General features: G+C 44.8%; 2 protein-coding genes across 2 annotated transcripts in view; one reads left to right on the top strand and one right to left on the bottom strand.

The window, feature by feature from the left end:
- The first annotated feature begins 699 nt into the window (after nucleotides 1-699).
- Mrpl33 (mitochondrial ribosomal protein L33) lies at nucleotides 700-8,575 on the top strand. Its single transcript, XM_038320495.2, has 4 exons — nucleotides 700-783; nucleotides 1,330-1,348; nucleotides 3,282-3,388; nucleotides 8,315-8,575. The coding sequence occupies exons 1-4, from the start codon at nucleotides 762-764 to the stop codon at nucleotides 8,362-8,364; spliced, it is 198 nt and encodes a 65-aa protein (XP_038176423.1). The 5' UTR covers nucleotides 700-761; the 3' UTR covers nucleotides 8,365-8,575.
- Nucleotides 8,576-10,019: 1,444 nt separating this feature from the next.
- Rbks (ribokinase) overlaps nucleotides 10,020-18,216 on the bottom strand; it is an 86,278-nt gene continuing 78,081 nt past the window's right edge. The window contains exon 8 of the mRNA XM_038318003.2: nucleotides 10,020-10,329. Coding sequence (XP_038173931.1) covers nucleotides 10,156-10,329 — 174 coding nt within the window. The 3' untranslated portion in view covers nucleotides 10,020-10,155. The remainder of the gene's footprint in view (nucleotides 10,330-18,216) is intronic.

The following is an 18,216-nucleotide window of genomic DNA, read 5'->3' as shown; positions in this document are numbered from 1 at the left end:
AACCTTGGTCAAGTTAGTCACTCCCATCCTCAGTTTCCTCGTGCGGGGGTGGAAATACCATGACAGGGTTATTGGGAAGACCACTTAAGACAGCAACACAAAATGGAACCGGAAGGATGGCTCAGTCGACTTGAGAGCTTGTTGCTCTCATAGAGGACCTGAGTTTGGTTCCCAGTGCCCACGTGGTGGCTCACAACATCATAATCCTCCAGTTCCAGGGGATCCTATGCACTTGCCTGAACTCCACAGCTTCCAGGCACTCATGTGGTGCACAAACACACATGCAAACAAAACACTCAGACATGTAAAAACAAGCAAATCTGGGAACAAATTAGAAAATAGGGAGAATTATTATAAATACACACAATTAAGCAGAAACAACAGCAGAACTAATAAAATCCTGATTATTGATTGGGAGATGAAGTTAACAGTGAGATTAGGGCTCCTTGCACAGGCATAAAAAAAAATTCATGATGGATAAATGGTAGCTCAGTGTCTAGTGGGAAAGGCAACAGACTTTGGATCCAGGCAGATCTGGAGCTTGTGATATTAGGCAGTAGTATCTTTTGCATGGAGGAGGATCCATCCCATAATACCCCAAAACTCAGTGCCAATAAAGAACAGTTAGAGAATTCATGGGCCTTCGGGAGAGGGCGTGGCTTCTGTCAACTTCCTGAGCCCTCTACCGGAACCGGCTCACGCCCCGGAAGCAGTTGTTCCGCTGTTTGGGTCGGCCTGGGCTAGAGTACCGGGCCGCCACCATGCTGCTTTCTGCCGCGTCTTGTAAGTAGATCTGAGGCGGCGGCAGGGCCCCGCGGCGTGGGGCCGAGACGGTGACAGGCAGGTCGGGGGGTGGAGCCAGGCGGGGAAGCTGCCACCTCGCGCGCATCCCCCGGGTCTGGGCTCCGTCGTCCTTCGCAGGGACGTCCGGAGAATCTCCCCGGCAGCCGGTCCTCTGGCTCCCGGCTGACTTCCTGGTGCGAGGACGTTCTCGCCTCACGTGACTTGGCTGCAGTTTGCAAAGTTCACCTGTTAATACAGGAGGCTGTTACAATGCAACTGTTCGCACCATTGAAGGGTGAAGAGAGCACAGACTAGTTTAGGAAGACTTTAAGGTGCCAGCCAACTGCATGGATTGTCTTTAAAAAAGAAAGCATTCAAAGTTTTGTTGGTCTGATTACTCTCTATTATCCAGGAGGGGTACTTTAGGGTAAACGTGGCTTATTTCTTAAGTGTTTGGGTTATTACTGAAGTTTATACGCACTTTGGGTAAAATAAATAATAAATGTATCTTTTTATTTTTCTCTTCCATCCTTTACATAAAAAAAGTTGCCAAGAGCAAGTCAAAGTAAGTAAAAGTGTTTGTTTTCTTTAAACTTTGCTTATTGGGGTTGGTAGTCTAGCTGCAGCCAGTGTATCCGTCTCTTAAGCCAGTGTTTGCTTTCCTCAAAGTTGATTGGGGGTTATTTATTGATTATTTTGTCGGCGTGAACGCCTTGAAAATAAAAATACAGATGCATCTTGACTTAATGATGGTGCTGCTCTTTGGTAATTCTGCCCCAGGTTGCAAATAACCTGAAAATGCATTTAATACCTGACCCACAGAGCGCACAGCTTAGCAGCTCAGCCCCTGTGCGTGAGTGGCAGCTTCCTTTAAGTTTGTGGCTGATAAGCAGCTGTGGTGCCCGCTGCCCAGCATCTCCCAAGAGTACCCATTACTGGCCCAGGAAAAGAGCATAGTTGGAAATCTGGCCTTTTCCAAAGTGTCGCACTGTCCTGTTTCCCTCTAGTCCCACTGAGTACCCTCCGGTCAGTATTCACGTCGTTTGTTCAAAGGAGTTTTGGCTTCTCTAATCTCAGGGATTATCGGTTGCTGTCAGGCCGGTACTCTGTTTACACCAGCACCAAATTTCTATTTCCTAGGAGTGAGGACCAAGCATCACTTTCCTGGAGTTTTCTGCAGGAATCCACAGAGAACTCTGATTAAATCCGAGAGCCTGTTTTTAGGTTTGGAAATCAGTCTGAGCACTAGAAAAAAATGTGTGGCTAAACACGAGGCTGTTGGACTAGAGGATAGAACTATGACTTGCCTTTCCTCCTGTTTGCCAGTTCTTCTGTTCCGTTGCTTTAGTATGCAGACTTAGTTTTTTACTTCTTGTAGGACTCCTCCCAAAGTAAGGACCCCATAGAGAATTGTTGAATCTTTACGAATGAATGAATAATTATGTAAGCACGCCTCCTACTCCCCAGTACTGGGGATTGAACCTAGGGCCAAATGCGTGCTGGGCAAATGCTCTCTTACTGAATCCTGCCCAGCCCTCTTTTTATTTGTTTATTTTTCTAAGTTTTCAGACAAGCCTGAGTGAGTTTCCCAGGCTGACTGTGAACTTGTGAACTTCCTGCTCCCGGCTCCTGAATGTTAGGGTTACTGGTTTGCATCCCCAGACCTGGGGTCATTGTCTTTCTTAATTCATCAACGAATACAGCGTTGATCCTCAGAGGCGCTGTTCTGAACATCACTGCGGAATGTGCTCTTTTTGCCTTTATTTTGTGCTTTGAAATAGGATCTCATTCTGTAGTCCAGTCCAGGTTGGTTTTCAACTTATTAACAACAATCCTGTCTGAGCCTTCAGAGTGCTGTGATTATAGGAGTGAGCTACCATGCCTGGTTGTAATGTGGTCTTAAATGCTTCAGATTTTTTGGGAATGGCAGGAGAAATGATGTCTTATGTGGGCTGACAGAGATAACACACACATATGACAGAGTAGCAGTACAGGTATTCAAAGGGCCAGGGAGACAAGCAGTAAGTTTTATTTAAATGAAATATGAAGGTGTCCAGGGCTTGTACATTAGTGAGGTATAACTTCAGATCTCTTTGATTTTGTCCCTTCCTGATTGAACTGCCTCCGTCATTTTGGAAGAATTGGCTTTCTTGAGGCAGCATCTTCAAGGTTGCCCAGGGGCCAGCTGGGACTGCCTGCTATTGTTTATTCTTCCTCCTGGCTCCTCGTGGAGAGGCGCCAGACGTTCCCTCTCTGATTGGCTTGATCACTCCTGGTGTTTGGTGAGGTTGTTACCAGGTCTCGGTAGGTGACTACCTCGGGGTTCAGAGCCATTGAAATTGCTTTATGAGAAATATAGGCTCTCGTAGCACAGACCCTTCTTAGGACCAAGTAATATTCATAATTACTTTGACTCCACAAAATTCAACAAGTGTGCTGCGTGTTCTTGGTGACCTGGTGTGTTTCCTCAGCCCTTAACAGTGTGTTTTTGATCTTAGAACCATTCTGGTGAGGCTGGTGAGCCAAGCTGGGACAGGTTTCTCCTTCAACCACAAGCGAAGCCGACTCCGAGAAAAGCTGACTCTTCTGCATTATGATCCAATTGGTGAGACTCAGAGAAGTGATGTCACAGCAGGGGAGTGATGTCGTAGCTGGGAAGTGATGTCACAGCAGGGGAGTGATGTCATAGCTGGGAAGTGATGTAACAGCAGGGAAGTGATGTCACAGCGGGGAAGTGATGTCACAGCAGGGAAGTGATGTCACCACAGACCTCTGACTCTTTTCCCGAATGAGTGTCTTTGGTGATTTTGTTCCCCTTTGGAATCATGACATTCCTTCACCATGTTTATTATAGCAGTAGCTACGTCAAACTCAGTCTCTGCTCTTGGTTTGCGGGGGCGGGGGGGAAGAAGTGACAATGTGATAATAAGTTGCATGAGTAAGATCTCTGGGATGCTAGGATGTGGTGGGGCTGGGCCTCTTGGAGGGGTACTCGAGCTAGGACAGGCTTAGTTTCATAAAGGTAGGAAATCAGCCATGCAAAGAATAGAGGCAGTAGCTATCTGTGAAGGGGAGGGTGTGGTCTGACGGGCCAGTCACAAGCTTCAGATATGATTTAAACGAGTAGAGAGTGTATGTTGGTACATTGCATTGGACAGAAAATTTGATTCTTTCTTCTTTTTTCTTTTTCTTCTTCTTCTTCTTTTTGTTTTTTTCCGAGATGGGTTTCTCTGTGTAGCTTTGGAGCCTGTCCTGGAACTCTCTCTGTAGACCAGCCTGGCCTCAACTCAGGTCTGCCTCTGCCTCCTGAGTGCTAGGAGTAAAGGTGTAACCACACCCAGTCACAACTAGATTTTCTAATAGGAAATGTCTGAAGATTGGTAGCAAAATGTCTTTTCTGGGGTAGCTAATGCCCGACTTCTTGCTGTTCTATGGATACCTTGAAGATTTGCAATGAAGATGTTTGCCTTAGGGCCTGTTTTGCTCAGGGTAGCAGAGAATCTGACATTTTCCATCATTTTATTGTAATGAGTGAAGTTGTTTGGAGGATAATGTTCTGTTAGTCTCTTATAAAGCAAATCAGGAATGAGACACAAGATTTCCAGTCAGTTGATCATTTCCAAGACTGCTCCGGTGCAACAGCTAGCTGCATCTGCCTCTTTTATACATATGTACATATGTACACATATATATACACACGTACATTCGCACCTCTCTATGACTGTATCTATCTATCTATCTATCTATCTATCTATCTATCTATCTATCTATCTATCTATATCCGTTTTGTTTGGATGTTTTGCCTGAATGTATGTATGTGCACCGTGTATGCTTGCATTGTTCATGGAGGTCAGAAAGGATATTGGGTTCCCTGGAACTGGAGTTCCAGATAGTTGTGGACCCTATGTGGGTGCTGGGAAGCAAACCTAGGTCTTCTTGACAAGTACTCTTAATCCCTGAGCCTTCTTCAGCCCCCACCCCTGTCTTCAGAGCTCCTTTCCTCATTTAAGACTAGATGCCAAGGAGGAAGGATTAAAGTCCAAGGCATAAGCGTATTAAAGTTTATCATGAAGAAAATGAAAACTTGTCAGCTTTAATTCTGTGGATCACTAAACAAGGCAATACAGACTTTAATTGGAACAGAGTAGATTTAGGTTAGCTTTAGGGAAAGAACTTGACAGATTCATTTTTCTATGAATTAAACAGCAAATATTTTGACTGAAAATTGCATGTTTAGTGTGGTGGATAGCAGCGTGTCGTTTCAGCTCAACTCATACGAGTGCTCACTGTTCATCTGGCAACAGCTCTGAGGGAGAATGGTTGTCTTTCACACCAGGGAGGACCTGAGAGGAGAGGGTTTGATACTTGCCTAGGTGCTCGGGCGGATGATCTTTGGAGCCATGCTCCTCCCTTCCCCAGCTGGGTTTTGACCCAGGACCTTGTGCAAGCTTTAATATTGTGCTACATCCCTCGCTCCTTGGAGTCAGTGTTAGGACCCAGCCCTTCTGACTGTTTCTAGTGTATGAGGCCAATTTTATCTTCCTAATACTTTTTTAAAAAAAATACATTTTAAGTGAAATACAATTATATCATTTCTCTTCTCCTTCTAGCTACTTCAGCCACCTTCTATTGGCCTTTTTTGATGTCCCCTCCAAGCTGATAGCCTCTTTTTCTTTATTATCATTACTTGCATATGTATGTATGTATGTATATACGAATGTATGAATAGCCTTTATTATCATTACATGCATATGGATGTATGTACGAATGTATGAATAGCCTCTGTTGTTCCATGTGTATGCATGTACACAACAGGGCTGACCACTGCACATTGGACAATTAATAAGGCACTTATCCTTGGGAGAGACTAATTCTCCCAGCAGTCATTAGCTGTGTGGATTTTCCTCCTTCATGTTAACATGTTCATTGATACTGCTATTGTCCTGTCCTTGTTTATGCAGCCATTTCTAGGAGACACTGTTTCACCTCGGTCGTCTTGGTCTTCTGACTCTTAGTTTTTCTGCCCTTCTTGCATGCTGTCCCCTGAGCCAGAGATGCAGGGGCTGTGAGGGAGATGTATCTGTTGGGGCCAGGCTCCCCACGATCTGCTCATCTGTGTTGCTTCCAGTTGAGGTTTTCTGTGATGGTCTCTGTAGAGCCCATGATTTGCTGTAGAGAAGCCTCTTTGATGAGGGGTGGTAGCTGTACTTAGCGGGACTGATGGCTAGAGTACCTTCCTAATACTGGTTCACAATCATGACCTTGGCTGGGCTATGTGTGGCTCCATGGCTGAGTACCTGTTTTATGTCTCAAGGTCCTACGTCAATTCCTAGAGCTGCCAAACATCCACAAGCTAACCAGAGAAGAACCCATAACAGAAGAGTTAGGACCCCCGCCTGTTGTCAGCCTAGCATTTAGAGCTCCGCTGTCATTCCTGCTCCTGACTCTTAACTATTTTATAGAACTTTATGTTTTTCAGTACTGGCACTCATTGGGCTGCTGCTGCCCTGCAGTGTGGCCCGAGTCCCTGCTCCGGTCTCACTGTGTCCAAGTGTCGTTGAGGGAGTAAGCTCTGGCTTCTCCCTGAATTCTGACTTTTTCTCTTTTTCTTTTTTAATTTTGAAACAGGGTCTCATTTTGTGTCCTTGGCTGGCCTGGGGCTCACAGAGATCCATCTGCTTCTGCCTCCCAAGTGCCGATATTACCATGCCCAGCATGTTTCTGGTTTTTTTTTTTGGGGGGGGGGTTTACTGGGGTAGGGAGCATCATGTTCCCATGTAGCCCAAGGTGGCCTTGAACTTGAAATTCTCCTGTTTCTGCCTTCCAAGTGCTGGAATTATAGGCATTCAGCACATTTGGCTTGCTCTCCAGGTCCTAAGAGCTTTCCTGGGTTTTCACATGATCGTCTTATGATACACGGGTCTCTATATAAACGGGGCAGTGCTTGTCACTATCTCAATTAAAGGGATAAACACAGAAAATAAAGGAATTTTAGTGTATAAAGCCTTGTTCTGTTTGTTGCTGTTTTTAAAGACAGGGTCTCTATGTATCACTGGCCATCCTAGAACTTGGTATGTAAACCAGGCTGTCCTTGAACCCACAGAGATCCACTTGCCCCTGCCTCCCAAGTGCTGGTAATAAAGGTGTGTGCACCTTGACCAGCTTAGAACCTTGCTCTGATGATGAGTGGCTTCTGGACGTGGCCATTTAGTAACTCCCGATTGCTTCTCAGTGCATACAGATGTTCTCTCATGTCTTAAATGATTTCAAAATGTGTGAACAATACCCCTTTATAATATCAGTGTGTTTTTAATTGAGTGTTACATTTCTCTTGGCTGGTTAATGGTTCTTAAGTTCAGCTGCCTAGAGAATTAGAAAAAATACTGAATTCCTGCTTTTGAATTGGAGTTAAGATGGAAATGAGAAATGCAATATATTTAGATGTTTTTTATTATTTTTTGTTTGTTAGGATGATTTGGCTGCCTGTATGTTTGTGTAACACGAGTGTACCTGTGCTTGCAGAGGCTAGAAGAGGACGTCAGAGCCCTTGGAACTGGCGTTATGGATGGTTGTTTGCAGCATGTGGGTGCTGGGAATCAAACCTGGGTCCTTTGGAAAGGCAGCCGGTGCTCATAACCACCAAGCCTCTCTTTGGCCCACAGCAATATATTTTAAATAAGCCCTCCAGCTAATTCTTAATCATAGTTTGAAAATTAAATAAGAATTATATCCATTTTCATTGTAGAAGAGACAACAAAGTTGAAATGCCTGTATGGTCAGGGTCAGTGAGGAGCTGTGAGGTCACACAGTCCTTTGCCCTTCTGGATTTTCTTTGAGTGTCTTGTTTTTGTGGGAAAGAAGAATTTGGGCATGTAGCTAGTTGCGTGCGTGCGTGCATGCGTGCATGTGTGTGCGTGTGTATGGTGGGGTTGGCTGGAGGCTGATGGTGGAGTATAGGGCCTCTCTGAAAATCCCCTTTCCCAGTGTCCAGCTCCTGTCTGTCACTAAGGCAGGTAGCACTGTTGGGGATCTTTGGTGTTGAGGTTTTGCTGTACTGCTGCATTGTTGATCTGACTTTTCTTGTTTGGTGTGAAGCCATCTCTAGATAGCAGAGGTTCTGTATTTGCTCTCCCTTCTGACTGCCATTCCTCTGAGGACCGCTCTGCTCTCAGTGCTGTTCTGCAGCCCAATGCCCAGTTGGTTCTTGCTTACCCATTATGAGAGTGGACCCCAAGTCAGGGTAGGCCATATTTGATTGGTTGAAATGACTTTGGCCTGTTGAGGACAAAACATTGTCCTCAAGCATTGTCACCCAAGCATTGCTGCTTGGGTGGTGACACTCCCTTGTCCCTACCCATGTCTGTTTGTCTTCTATGGCCTCAGATTGAGAAACTGGACTTGAAAATCAGCCCATGCTCACATCAGAGGGACAGTAACAAGGAAAAAGGAGAGGGCTCGGGTGATGTGGATGTTGATAAAAACGGTGACGCTTCCTAGTTTTCTGCTACAACCCTTCTCTCTTGCCTCACAGTGAACAAAAAAGTTCTCTTCGTGGAACAGAAAAAAATACGCTCCTTGTAAGCATTGGATAGAAAATGAATTTGATTCATAAACGTTAAGACTGAGGGTGAGGGACTGGCTCAGAGACCTGCACAGTGTGCTGAAGAAGAGGAGACACAACATGGCACTGGCGAGAAGGCCGCTGGGAAGGAGCAGTGCCAGGAAAGAGTTCTTCACAGAGATCGGATATTTATCTCTCTGGATTTCTTATTAATAAAAAAATGTCGAAATAGCCTGTGCTCTTGTCTCCTAGTGATATTTTTCCCTACTGTTTGAAATGTAAAAAACAAAAAAGCCCACCCACCTTACCAAGAAATAACTATTGTTGCACATGAGAGAAGCCATTTTCCACAGTGAGACGAGCAGAGGTTGCTAGGCTGTTCCTCGTGCCTTCTCAGGGCAGTGTTCCAGGCTGTGTGGAGCAGTCGCCCTGTGGCAGCAGGACAGCACACAGTTGGAAGAAGGAAAGAGACAGAACATCTGCTTTGGTTCTGGCTTGGGTCATTAGGAACATGCCCTTGGTCCGTATTCTCAAACAGCTCACCAGTCATAAGTCTGAGAAGTTCTCACAGGTGATTCAGGCTGTCCTGGAACTTGCTGTGCAGTCCAGAAGGGCCACAGGCTCTGAGGACAGCAGTGGACTTGATTGTATCTTTCTTTTACCAGAAGTGCCAGTATATTCTATACCACTGCTTTGGGGGCATGGTGGGATTACATGATAGCCCGTGTTGATGTATGACTCTGCCTCACCTCATCTTCCCATTCCCACCAGTTTTCAAAACTCCAGCTGCCTCCATTTTTTCCCTCAGATTTCTGGCTTGAAGTGAAAGCTGAGCTTTTTTAGAATTGCTAGTCCATAACCTACTTTGCTGTGGGAACTCCTTCAGCCTTTACAATACCAGCCCACTTGGGTGTGGTCTCTTGTACTATAAATGCAGACATAAAGCTTGTGCAGTCTCTCTCTCTCTCTCTCTCTCTCTCTCTCTCTCTCTCTCTCTCCCTCTCTCTCTCTCTCTCTCTCTCCCTCCCTCCCCCTCCCTCCCCCTCCCCCTGCTGAGACAGGATTTCATGTAGTCTAGGTAGACTCATTTGCCCAGGGTATCTTGAACTAGTGTCTTCACCCCCTAGGTGCTGGGGTTGTGGGCACGTGCCACCACATCCAGTTTAGGCAGTGATCAAGCCCAGGGTTTCATGCATACTAGACAAGCACTCTACCAACTCAGCTACATCCCCAGTCCCCAAAGCAGTTTTGACAACATAGGCTAAAGGTGAGGATTACCTATCCCAGAAGGTGCCTGGGAGAGCCTACTGCTATTCCCTTTCCCTTTGGAACATTCATTGCTTGGACTCTAAACACTGCTCGGGCTGAAGAGATGGCTCAGTGGTTAAGAGCACCGGCTGCTCTTCCAGAGGACCTGGGTTCAATTCCCAGCACCCACATGGCAGCTCACAACTGTCTGTAAATCCTGTTTCAGGGGATCCAACACCCTCACACAGACATACATGCAGGCAAAATACCAATGCACATAAAATTAAAAAAATAAACACTGCTCTCCACCGTGCATTCAGCACTAGAATTTGCTGCTCTCCAAATATTGGTACTGTTTGTACAGATTCTGATGGTGGAATCTTCTAGTTGAAATCGTGAATATGAAAAAGGAAAGTATCACTCTGAGTCAAAGAAGCCTTGGTCACTTCATAAATGAACATGCTTACAAAGGGCATTTTCTAGTAATTGTGAGCTAAGAAGCCACACCCATGTGCATTTTATTCCCAGGTTATATTTTTTTTGGGGGGGGGGGCTAGCAGCAGTCAGAATAGAGCAGGAGGAAGGTCTTTTTTGTATGGATAAGAGGACTGTGTTCCTGAAGCTTGGACGCTGATTGCAGCAATGAAATTTGATCTCTTGAGCATTTCTTCCATGGACAGATTCGGGTAGTAGGCCAGGTAGAAGGCCAGCGCGCCCACAAAACTGTCACCAGCACCCTGCAATGAAAGGAAGCACATTAGGAAGACATGCAGTCAAGCTGTGGCTCAGTGGTGGAGTGCCTGCCTGGTATGCGGGAGGCCCTGGGTTCAAGCCCCAGGACAGACTGAACCACCTTTTAATTTAGAATGGCTTCAGAGTTCCAGAGACGGAGCAAAGACACTCCAGCCACAGCTTTGTTAACATCTAGATGTGGCATGCTTACAATACCTGGTGAAATAGTGGTACATTAGTAACTGAATTTCATACTTTGGATTTTATTAGTTTTTGCTGTGTCCCTTTTCTCTCTCAGCATCCCATGCGGGATGCCATTTTACAGTTAGTTGTCATTTTCTTCAATGTCTATACGCTATGACAGTATCTTAGGTGTTTTTGATGGCAGTTTAAAGGTTGGCTACTTTGTAGAATGTGCCTCAGTTAGGGTAGATAGGGTAGATAGCCTTAGCCTCTCCAGTGTGGGAGATTGCCTGGCTATGGGATTTGTTTCTAAATCAAAGCACGGATGTGTGTTAAGTCTCCTTGACTATGTGGCTGAGTGGCTTCTGCCAGGTATCTCCAACGACATTCTCTTCTTTTCATATTATATTCTGTAAGCTAGAAGGAAAGGACAACAGAATAGACAATATTAGATAATAGCCCCCAAATGAGTTCATACTGATACGAATGATTAAATAAATGGTGGGGAGGGACGACAGATTTTGAATGTAGAACTCAAAACAATTTATGTCAATGGTGTTTGCTCAGGGATCTAAAGCGTAGTTGAGAATGGAGCTCTCCCCACTTAAGAACAGGGTCTGCCAGCACTGGCAACTGGGTTCTTTTCAGCTGCCTCCCGTGTCTCTTATACTATCTCCATCATTTTGTTCTTGCTTGCTTTCTGGGACAAGATGCCCCAGGCTCATTTTGGATATCCTGCCTCTAACCCTAAAATTAGCCATTACAAATGCATGCAAAGTGGTGAGAGCCATTCAGTTGCTGTTCTCAAACCAAATGCAGGGAACAGCATCTTCCCTTCCATTTTCCAGGGTCTGTGTGGGAGGTCACAGAGGAATCAAATTAATACCGTTATCAGCGCTTCTAGGGTGCTACCTCGTCCTATAACTGATATGTTTAAAACAATTTAAAGTGTAATTATAGAATCTCACTTTGAAAATTATGGTATCAACTGCTTTCAGGGGCATTTTCCAGTGGCCCCCATCCCCTGCACACACCGATTACTGATTCCTTAGGCCTAGTTTTCACAGTTCTTGGTAAGTCTTGTAACCTTTCTAACCACTGCAAAGAGAGAGCCCTGATGTGTAATTGTCTCTGTGCAGCTGAAACATCCATTGAGCTATGTGTCCAGCACAGTGATGCACAATGAGAAAAGAGGCATGGCGGTGAAGGACGTTAGTCCCAGCATTGAATTAGTAGGCAGAGGCAGAAACTACAATCTTGAGGCCAGCCTGGTCTACACGATGATGTCAAGACTAGCCATGACTACATAGTGAGACTTGTCTAAAAAGGGATGTGTGCAGAACCCGTGTGTAAGTATTAAATAGTATGGCAGTTTACAGATGGTTTGGGGTGTGTTTTCAAGAGTGAGAGTCTCACAGGGTCTTGCTAGGTAGTCCAGGCTGGCCTGGACTTGGGATCTTCCTGACTCAGCCTCCAGAGTCTTCACTGGGTTTACGGGCTTGTACCACCATGCCAAGCTTAATTAGTGAGGGTTTTAAGAAAGGGTTTGAGAAAACCTCCTGGGGTTTCTCTGGAATAATTTGGATTTCTAGGGAGAGCAAGACAGCGAGGAGGGAAGAGTGGACTCAGGAGACAAGCACTGTCACCGCGCTTTGTCCACACAGCCAACATGGGCAGTATGGAACCTGCCACGGAGCCATAGCCGTGCAGATGTGGACTCTCCCTCCTCCCCGCCATTCCTCTCCTCTCCCTTCTCTTTTCCTCTTTTTCTGAGCTCCTAGGCATTTCTCTAAGTTCATCTTTCTATGGATACAATGGAGGCAAAGACATTGTTCTCAGGCCTCTTTCGCTTCCCAGCATGCAGCATGATGTGAGGGTCTGGGACCAGAGGAACACTGAGCTGAAGGATGCACTGTGAGAACCTGAAAGCCTGGGAATCCCGTCTTACACCTGTAACCCGCACTCCGGAGGCTGAGGCAGGAGGATCACTGCAAGTTCAATACCAGCCTGGTCTACAGAATTCCATTGTAGCCAGGCCCACCTAGTGAGATTGTATCTCAGAACCAAAACAACAAATAACAACAAAAGGAAACCTCTCCCTCCTATAATCTGATATATTAAAAATGACTAGAAAATATGAAAATTCCACCGTCATGGTTAATGATTGAAGAGATGAAAATGTTTACTATCCCAACTTTATTCTATCTATTCATTCTATCTATGTATTGAATAATATACTTCATAAAGATGTACAAATATACCTCAAAAAACAAAACAAAACAAAACAAAAAACCAAAAACCAGAGCTGGAGAGATAACTCAGTGGTTAAGAACACGGGGTTCTCTTCGAGAGGACACAGGTTCAATTCCCAGCACTCACATGGCAGCTCACAACCATCTGTAACTCCAGTTCCAGGGGATCGAACACCCTCACAATAAAGGATAGAAATATTGTACTGCTTGCTGTGTTCTGTTGACACTGCTTGCGTTGCTTCTGTCATTGTGGCCAAATGTGAGGAAACGGGTGAAGCTGCGTGCTGGAGGCATTACTTAGGCAATGGGTTTTCACATCCCATTTCCCTCCCTTCCCCGTGCCTCACAGACAGACTTTAAAGGTATACTCTTCTTATATTTAATTTTTTTTCCATCAAGAACACCCGCTATCCTCACTGCAGAATTCTTCCAGAATTTAAGTCAGAAATAAAGCCACTGTGACACAGTGGGCACAAGCAAAGCCAAGGGGGCAGGCGCATCTCTGCCGCCTTCCACGGTCAGCATGCCATGGTCCCAAAAGCAGACTGTGGCACCGCAAGGAAATATAAAACAGCCGTGTGGATTTGGGTGTAAAAGTAGTAATTTTTAAACTACTGGAACATAAATATAGAAACATGTACGCACGTGCCACAATCAAGTAGAACTTGTCCAAGGAATGAATGCAAGGCTAGCCCGACACTTACTTTAAATATCAATATAAATAATTTTTTAAACACTTTCAGGAAGACAATAGACTAGGCTTGGACATCTGAGGGGGCGTTTATGAACAGATGTCCCGTGGGCCTCACACTGGAGGAAGAGCAACACTTCCCCTCATTCTAGGACCTGGCCTGGGTGGGCACTGTCCATTTCAGCAGCGTTGTTCTGGGTTGCGCAGCCAGTTTGGAAAGGCAAGAAAAAGGACAAGAATGCAGGCTGGAAAGAAGGAAAATTCTGTGACTGGCATAATGATTTATGTAGATATTCCTTCGTGAGAAAAAATTCCTGCATGAAATAACAGGTTCAACAAGATTACCGAATACCTTGTCAGTATAAAAATGAATCGTATTTCTTTATAAAAACAACGAACGATGAGAAATCAAAAGCACTTGTCTAGGAACGTCGTTCAGTTGGCCCAGTGCTTGCCTAATGTGCATGAAACCCTGGGCTTGATCCCTAGCTCTGTCTAAACTGGACGTGGGGTTACATGCGCGTAACCCCAGCATTGAGGGGTGGAGGCGGGAGGACCAGAAGTAAGTCACGTGTCAGAAACTCATTTAAAAGCCAACATATTTGGGTTAGAAAGCTAGTGGCTCAGAGCTGCGTGTGTGCGTGCGCGCACGTGTGTGCCTGTGAGATGAGTGGACACTCAGGAGGATCACTTGGTCTGTGAGCTCCAGTTTAGTGAGACTGCCTCCAGCTGGGGAGTGACAGAACAAAACACTGTGTGCCCTTCCTGGCCTCTGCCCGCGCATGCGTACTGCACACACGCGGGGGGGGGGGGGAGAGGAGGGGGGATAGGGGTGGATGGGGAGGAGAACACGGAACTGAGCGTGACAGCACGTTAATGATAGGGTGAGGCAGAGCTACAATTTCCAAGTTTTCTATGTAATAAAAATTAAAGACTTAAAGAATCTAAAAAGTCAAATCGGTCACCTTTTGTGAATTTGCAAATGTGACCATTTTTGCCTCTACATGACTTCTCTCTTTTTGAAACATTTTGTGGCTATCTGCTATGCGTTGGTGCGAAATGAACCCAGGGAAACTCCCACTTGCATGTGAGGATGCCCAAGCGCAAGCTCACTGTGGCAGTCTTTCGCAACCCAGGCCAGGCATGGGCAAGTCGAGGGGACCTGGAGGAACACTTAGGGGCTGTGACAGTGCCTGCAGGGGAGCTGAGGCTCAAGGTGTTAGCAGCAGAGCTAACCAACCGTGGCAGAACACCGTGACCAAGAACCTTGACCCAGGCAATCCCCACCCCCACCGGGTTAAACAGTGTGAAGAGATCAGAAATTATCACCTTTCCCCATGGCTCTTCAGATGTAAAGTACCGTAAAAGAGGTACACACTTGGGCTGGGGACATGGCTGCTGGCAAGTGCTTGCCTTGTAAACACGTGGATTATTGATTTCATAGCCCACATGAAGGCTGGGCATGGGGGTGGGCATTTGCCTTTCTAGTACTAGAGAGACAGAGGAGACAGGCAGACCCTGGGGCTTGCGGGCCAGCCTGCCTACCCTTGGTGAGCATCAGGCTGATATGGGACAGAAAGAAATATGAGTTTAGAAAACATCTTTGCTTTTCTTCATATCTATCATACCTTTCATTGAATATATCTATCATGCCTTTCATTGAATATATGTATGTCTATATATGTCTATATGATTAATGTTTAAGCTTTTCACAATGAACAATGAGTTTTTCCTGCAGTGACATTTGAAGTTTCCAGGAAGAAGATGGGGCCCCATAACAACAACTCCACCTGGTTGATATGACGTCATGATACTGATAGCACTACTACAAGACCTGTTTTGGGTACCAGCTACACAAGACAGTTCCAACTTGGTTAGCTGAATGGTGCACATCTTGTACAACATTCTGGCCAGACCCTCACAAAATACTCAGAGACTATTTGCAATTTTAAAAGACATTGATCTTGGAATTTAACCATCATTTTACTTTCACAGGATCCCCCAGAAAGAACGTCGCCCCCATGACAGCTGGAAGTAATTCTAGAGGACGATGTACCCTCTCCCAGTAAAGTTTGTCCTTGGGTTTAGGGACATTATTTAAGGGTTGATTATAATTAGTATACTTTTGAGGGTTGGCGGGTTAGGGGAGGAATTTTATAAGCTCAGGGATCTTTTTGAAAAAAAAAGAGGGATAATTGGATGATGGGATAATAGATTTGTAATTGTGAGTTCCTGTTTTCAGACAAATATATTGGTATTGATTCTTGTATATTGATACAAAGTTAAATTATATTGACTATTGTATGCATGTATGTTTCTACCTCTGTTTAAAACATTTTTTATGTATTGATATAGTATTGATATATATATAGTATATATTTACCATATTACAGTGTACATTTTTACCTCTGATTAAGATACTTATATACTGTTTATGTATTGATATATATCTACCATATTGCATTGTATATTTGTACATTGTTTATATTTGGAGGTCATATTGTCCTCATTTATTGCAGTTGTTTATTGTCTTAGTCTTTAAGTTAGAAGGTATTGAGAATTATATAGATCAATAGTCATCTATGTTTTTCATTTGTAATTAGACTAATCAGGCTCATTAGATACATAGATATTATACTCAGTATAGATAGATAATCTTCAACCTCTTCAAAGAGCTGTAGAAAATGGCCTTTAATTTAACTCAGAGTTCCATGGTAGTGAGACACAATTGCTCCTGGCAACACTGATCTATTCCCGAGAGAATGTTGAGCACCAAAGACACTCCACGTGGAGCCTTTCTTCTTGGCAGAACTGGCCTTTGGGCAAAGAAATGCCCATACCTCAACCACTGACAGATACAGAGTATCCATAAATGGATAAAACAGGACTGTCATATCCTGCCAAGACAGGGTAAGATAGTTTTGAAAATTTTCTTGCCTTTGAAAATGGTATGTCAGTTACGTTAGGCCTTAGCCAAAGTTGGTTGCTTCAACGCTGCAAACGTGACTTTGGGTGATTGTCCAGGTAGCTAGTTGTATCTGTGATTTGTTGCGTGTTTTGGAAGTTGTTTGAATGCACTTCCTAATTACTCAGGTAACATTATTCCCCTTCTCAGATCTTCGATGGGGTTGAACACTATATAAATGTAGTTACTTTCCTCTCATGACTTGGTCAAGTTATTTATTATACAAGACTTAAACTAGTTGGAATAGGATATTTGTATTTATTGTATATAATTTCGTAGTAGGTTTAGAACTCTCTTACTTAAACAAAAGGGGGCGGTGTTGCGGGAGTTCCTTCCGCTCCTTCAGCCAATAGCCGCTGAGATACCAGCCCATTGTGGCGTGGTCTCTCTCTTTAAAAAATGCGGCCACTTCCCTCCACTCGCGCTCTGGCTTCCGGCTCTGGCTTCCGGCTCTGGCTTCCGGCTCCGCTTCCGGCGACTAGGCTCCCTCTACATCAGGCCGATAGCAAAGCCTACCTCAGAAATCAAGGTGGGGGATATGGCAAGAACTTGCTGTGGAAGCCTAAGGCCCGGAGCTGAAATCCCAGGACACATGTAAAGTTGGGCATGGGTGCCTGCACAGACAGGCAGATCCTGGTTGCTTGCTGGCTAGCCAGACAGCATAACTCAAACAAGCTTCCAGTTCATTAAGAGGCCCTATCTCAAAAAAAAAAAAATTGTGAAAATAGAGGACCTAATGTCCTCCTCTGGTCTCTGCACAGGATGAGTGGGAATATGTTCTCACACACGTATGTGCACATATGACACACATACATATCTTTTGTCAGAGATTGCTTGTTTATTTCCTGGCCGCTCAGACCCAAATAATCACACAGAAACAATATTAATTACAACATTGCTTGGCCAATGACTCTAGCATATTCCTAGCTAGCTCTTACATCATAAATTAACCCATTCCTATTATTTTGAATTTTACCATGAGGATCATGGTTTACCGGTAAGGTTCTAGGATGTCTGTCTCCTTCATCAGCTAGCTACTCTTTGGCTCTGCCTACGTTCTTTGTATATCTCTGTTCAGATTTCCTGCCTGGCTATATTCTGCCCTGCCATAAGCCCAAAGTAGCTTCTTTATTAACCAATGGTAATAAAACATATTTGCAGCATACAGAGGGGAATCACACATTACATATCCTTCACAGAAACACGGTCCCCAAGGATTGACCTCTTGCCTCTACATGCATGTACACACGTGTTTACACACACATACACACACACATGTATACTCAATTACTGAGGAACCAACTTCCAGTTGCTCTGGCTTTGACCGCAGAGAAGTGAGATGCAGGGGTATCCAAAGTGGGTATAGCTGGGCCACAGAGCCCCAATCCTTGAAAGCCATATTACACCCAAGGATGGAAAAGCATAAAGGGCAGACAAGGAACTCTTTATACGCAGAAGGAAGGTGAGGATGTCTGGGTGGGGATGACTCTGTGGCAGGAGGCTGTGAAGCTGGATGCTTTTTACATCCAGCACAGACTTCCCAACTTCATTTCATCTTTAGATTGACTTTCTCTATCGGAAGACAGAACAAAGAAGGGACCGAACCTCAGACAGTAAGGCATCACCAGTAAATACAAGAGTCCCAGGAAACTTCCAGTCCATTCCATGTTCCCTGCTCATTATATCCCAGGTAAAGTCTGGGCAGGAAGGAGGAGAGAAGGAAGGGCATCATAGAGTCTTAGCTGGGGAACTCTGCCCGCCCCGTACCCTGAACACACTGAACACACATATACCATGCTGT

This window comes from Arvicola amphibius, chromosome 2, assembly GCF_903992535.2.
Source record: "Arvicola amphibius chromosome 2, mArvAmp1.2, whole genome shotgun sequence".
In the NCBI taxonomy this organism is placed as follows: Eukaryota; Metazoa; Chordata; class Mammalia; order Rodentia; family Cricetidae; genus Arvicola; species Arvicola amphibius.
The sequence above is the reverse complement of the archived record's forward strand: the minus strand, read 5'-3'. Positions and strand labels throughout refer to the sequence as shown.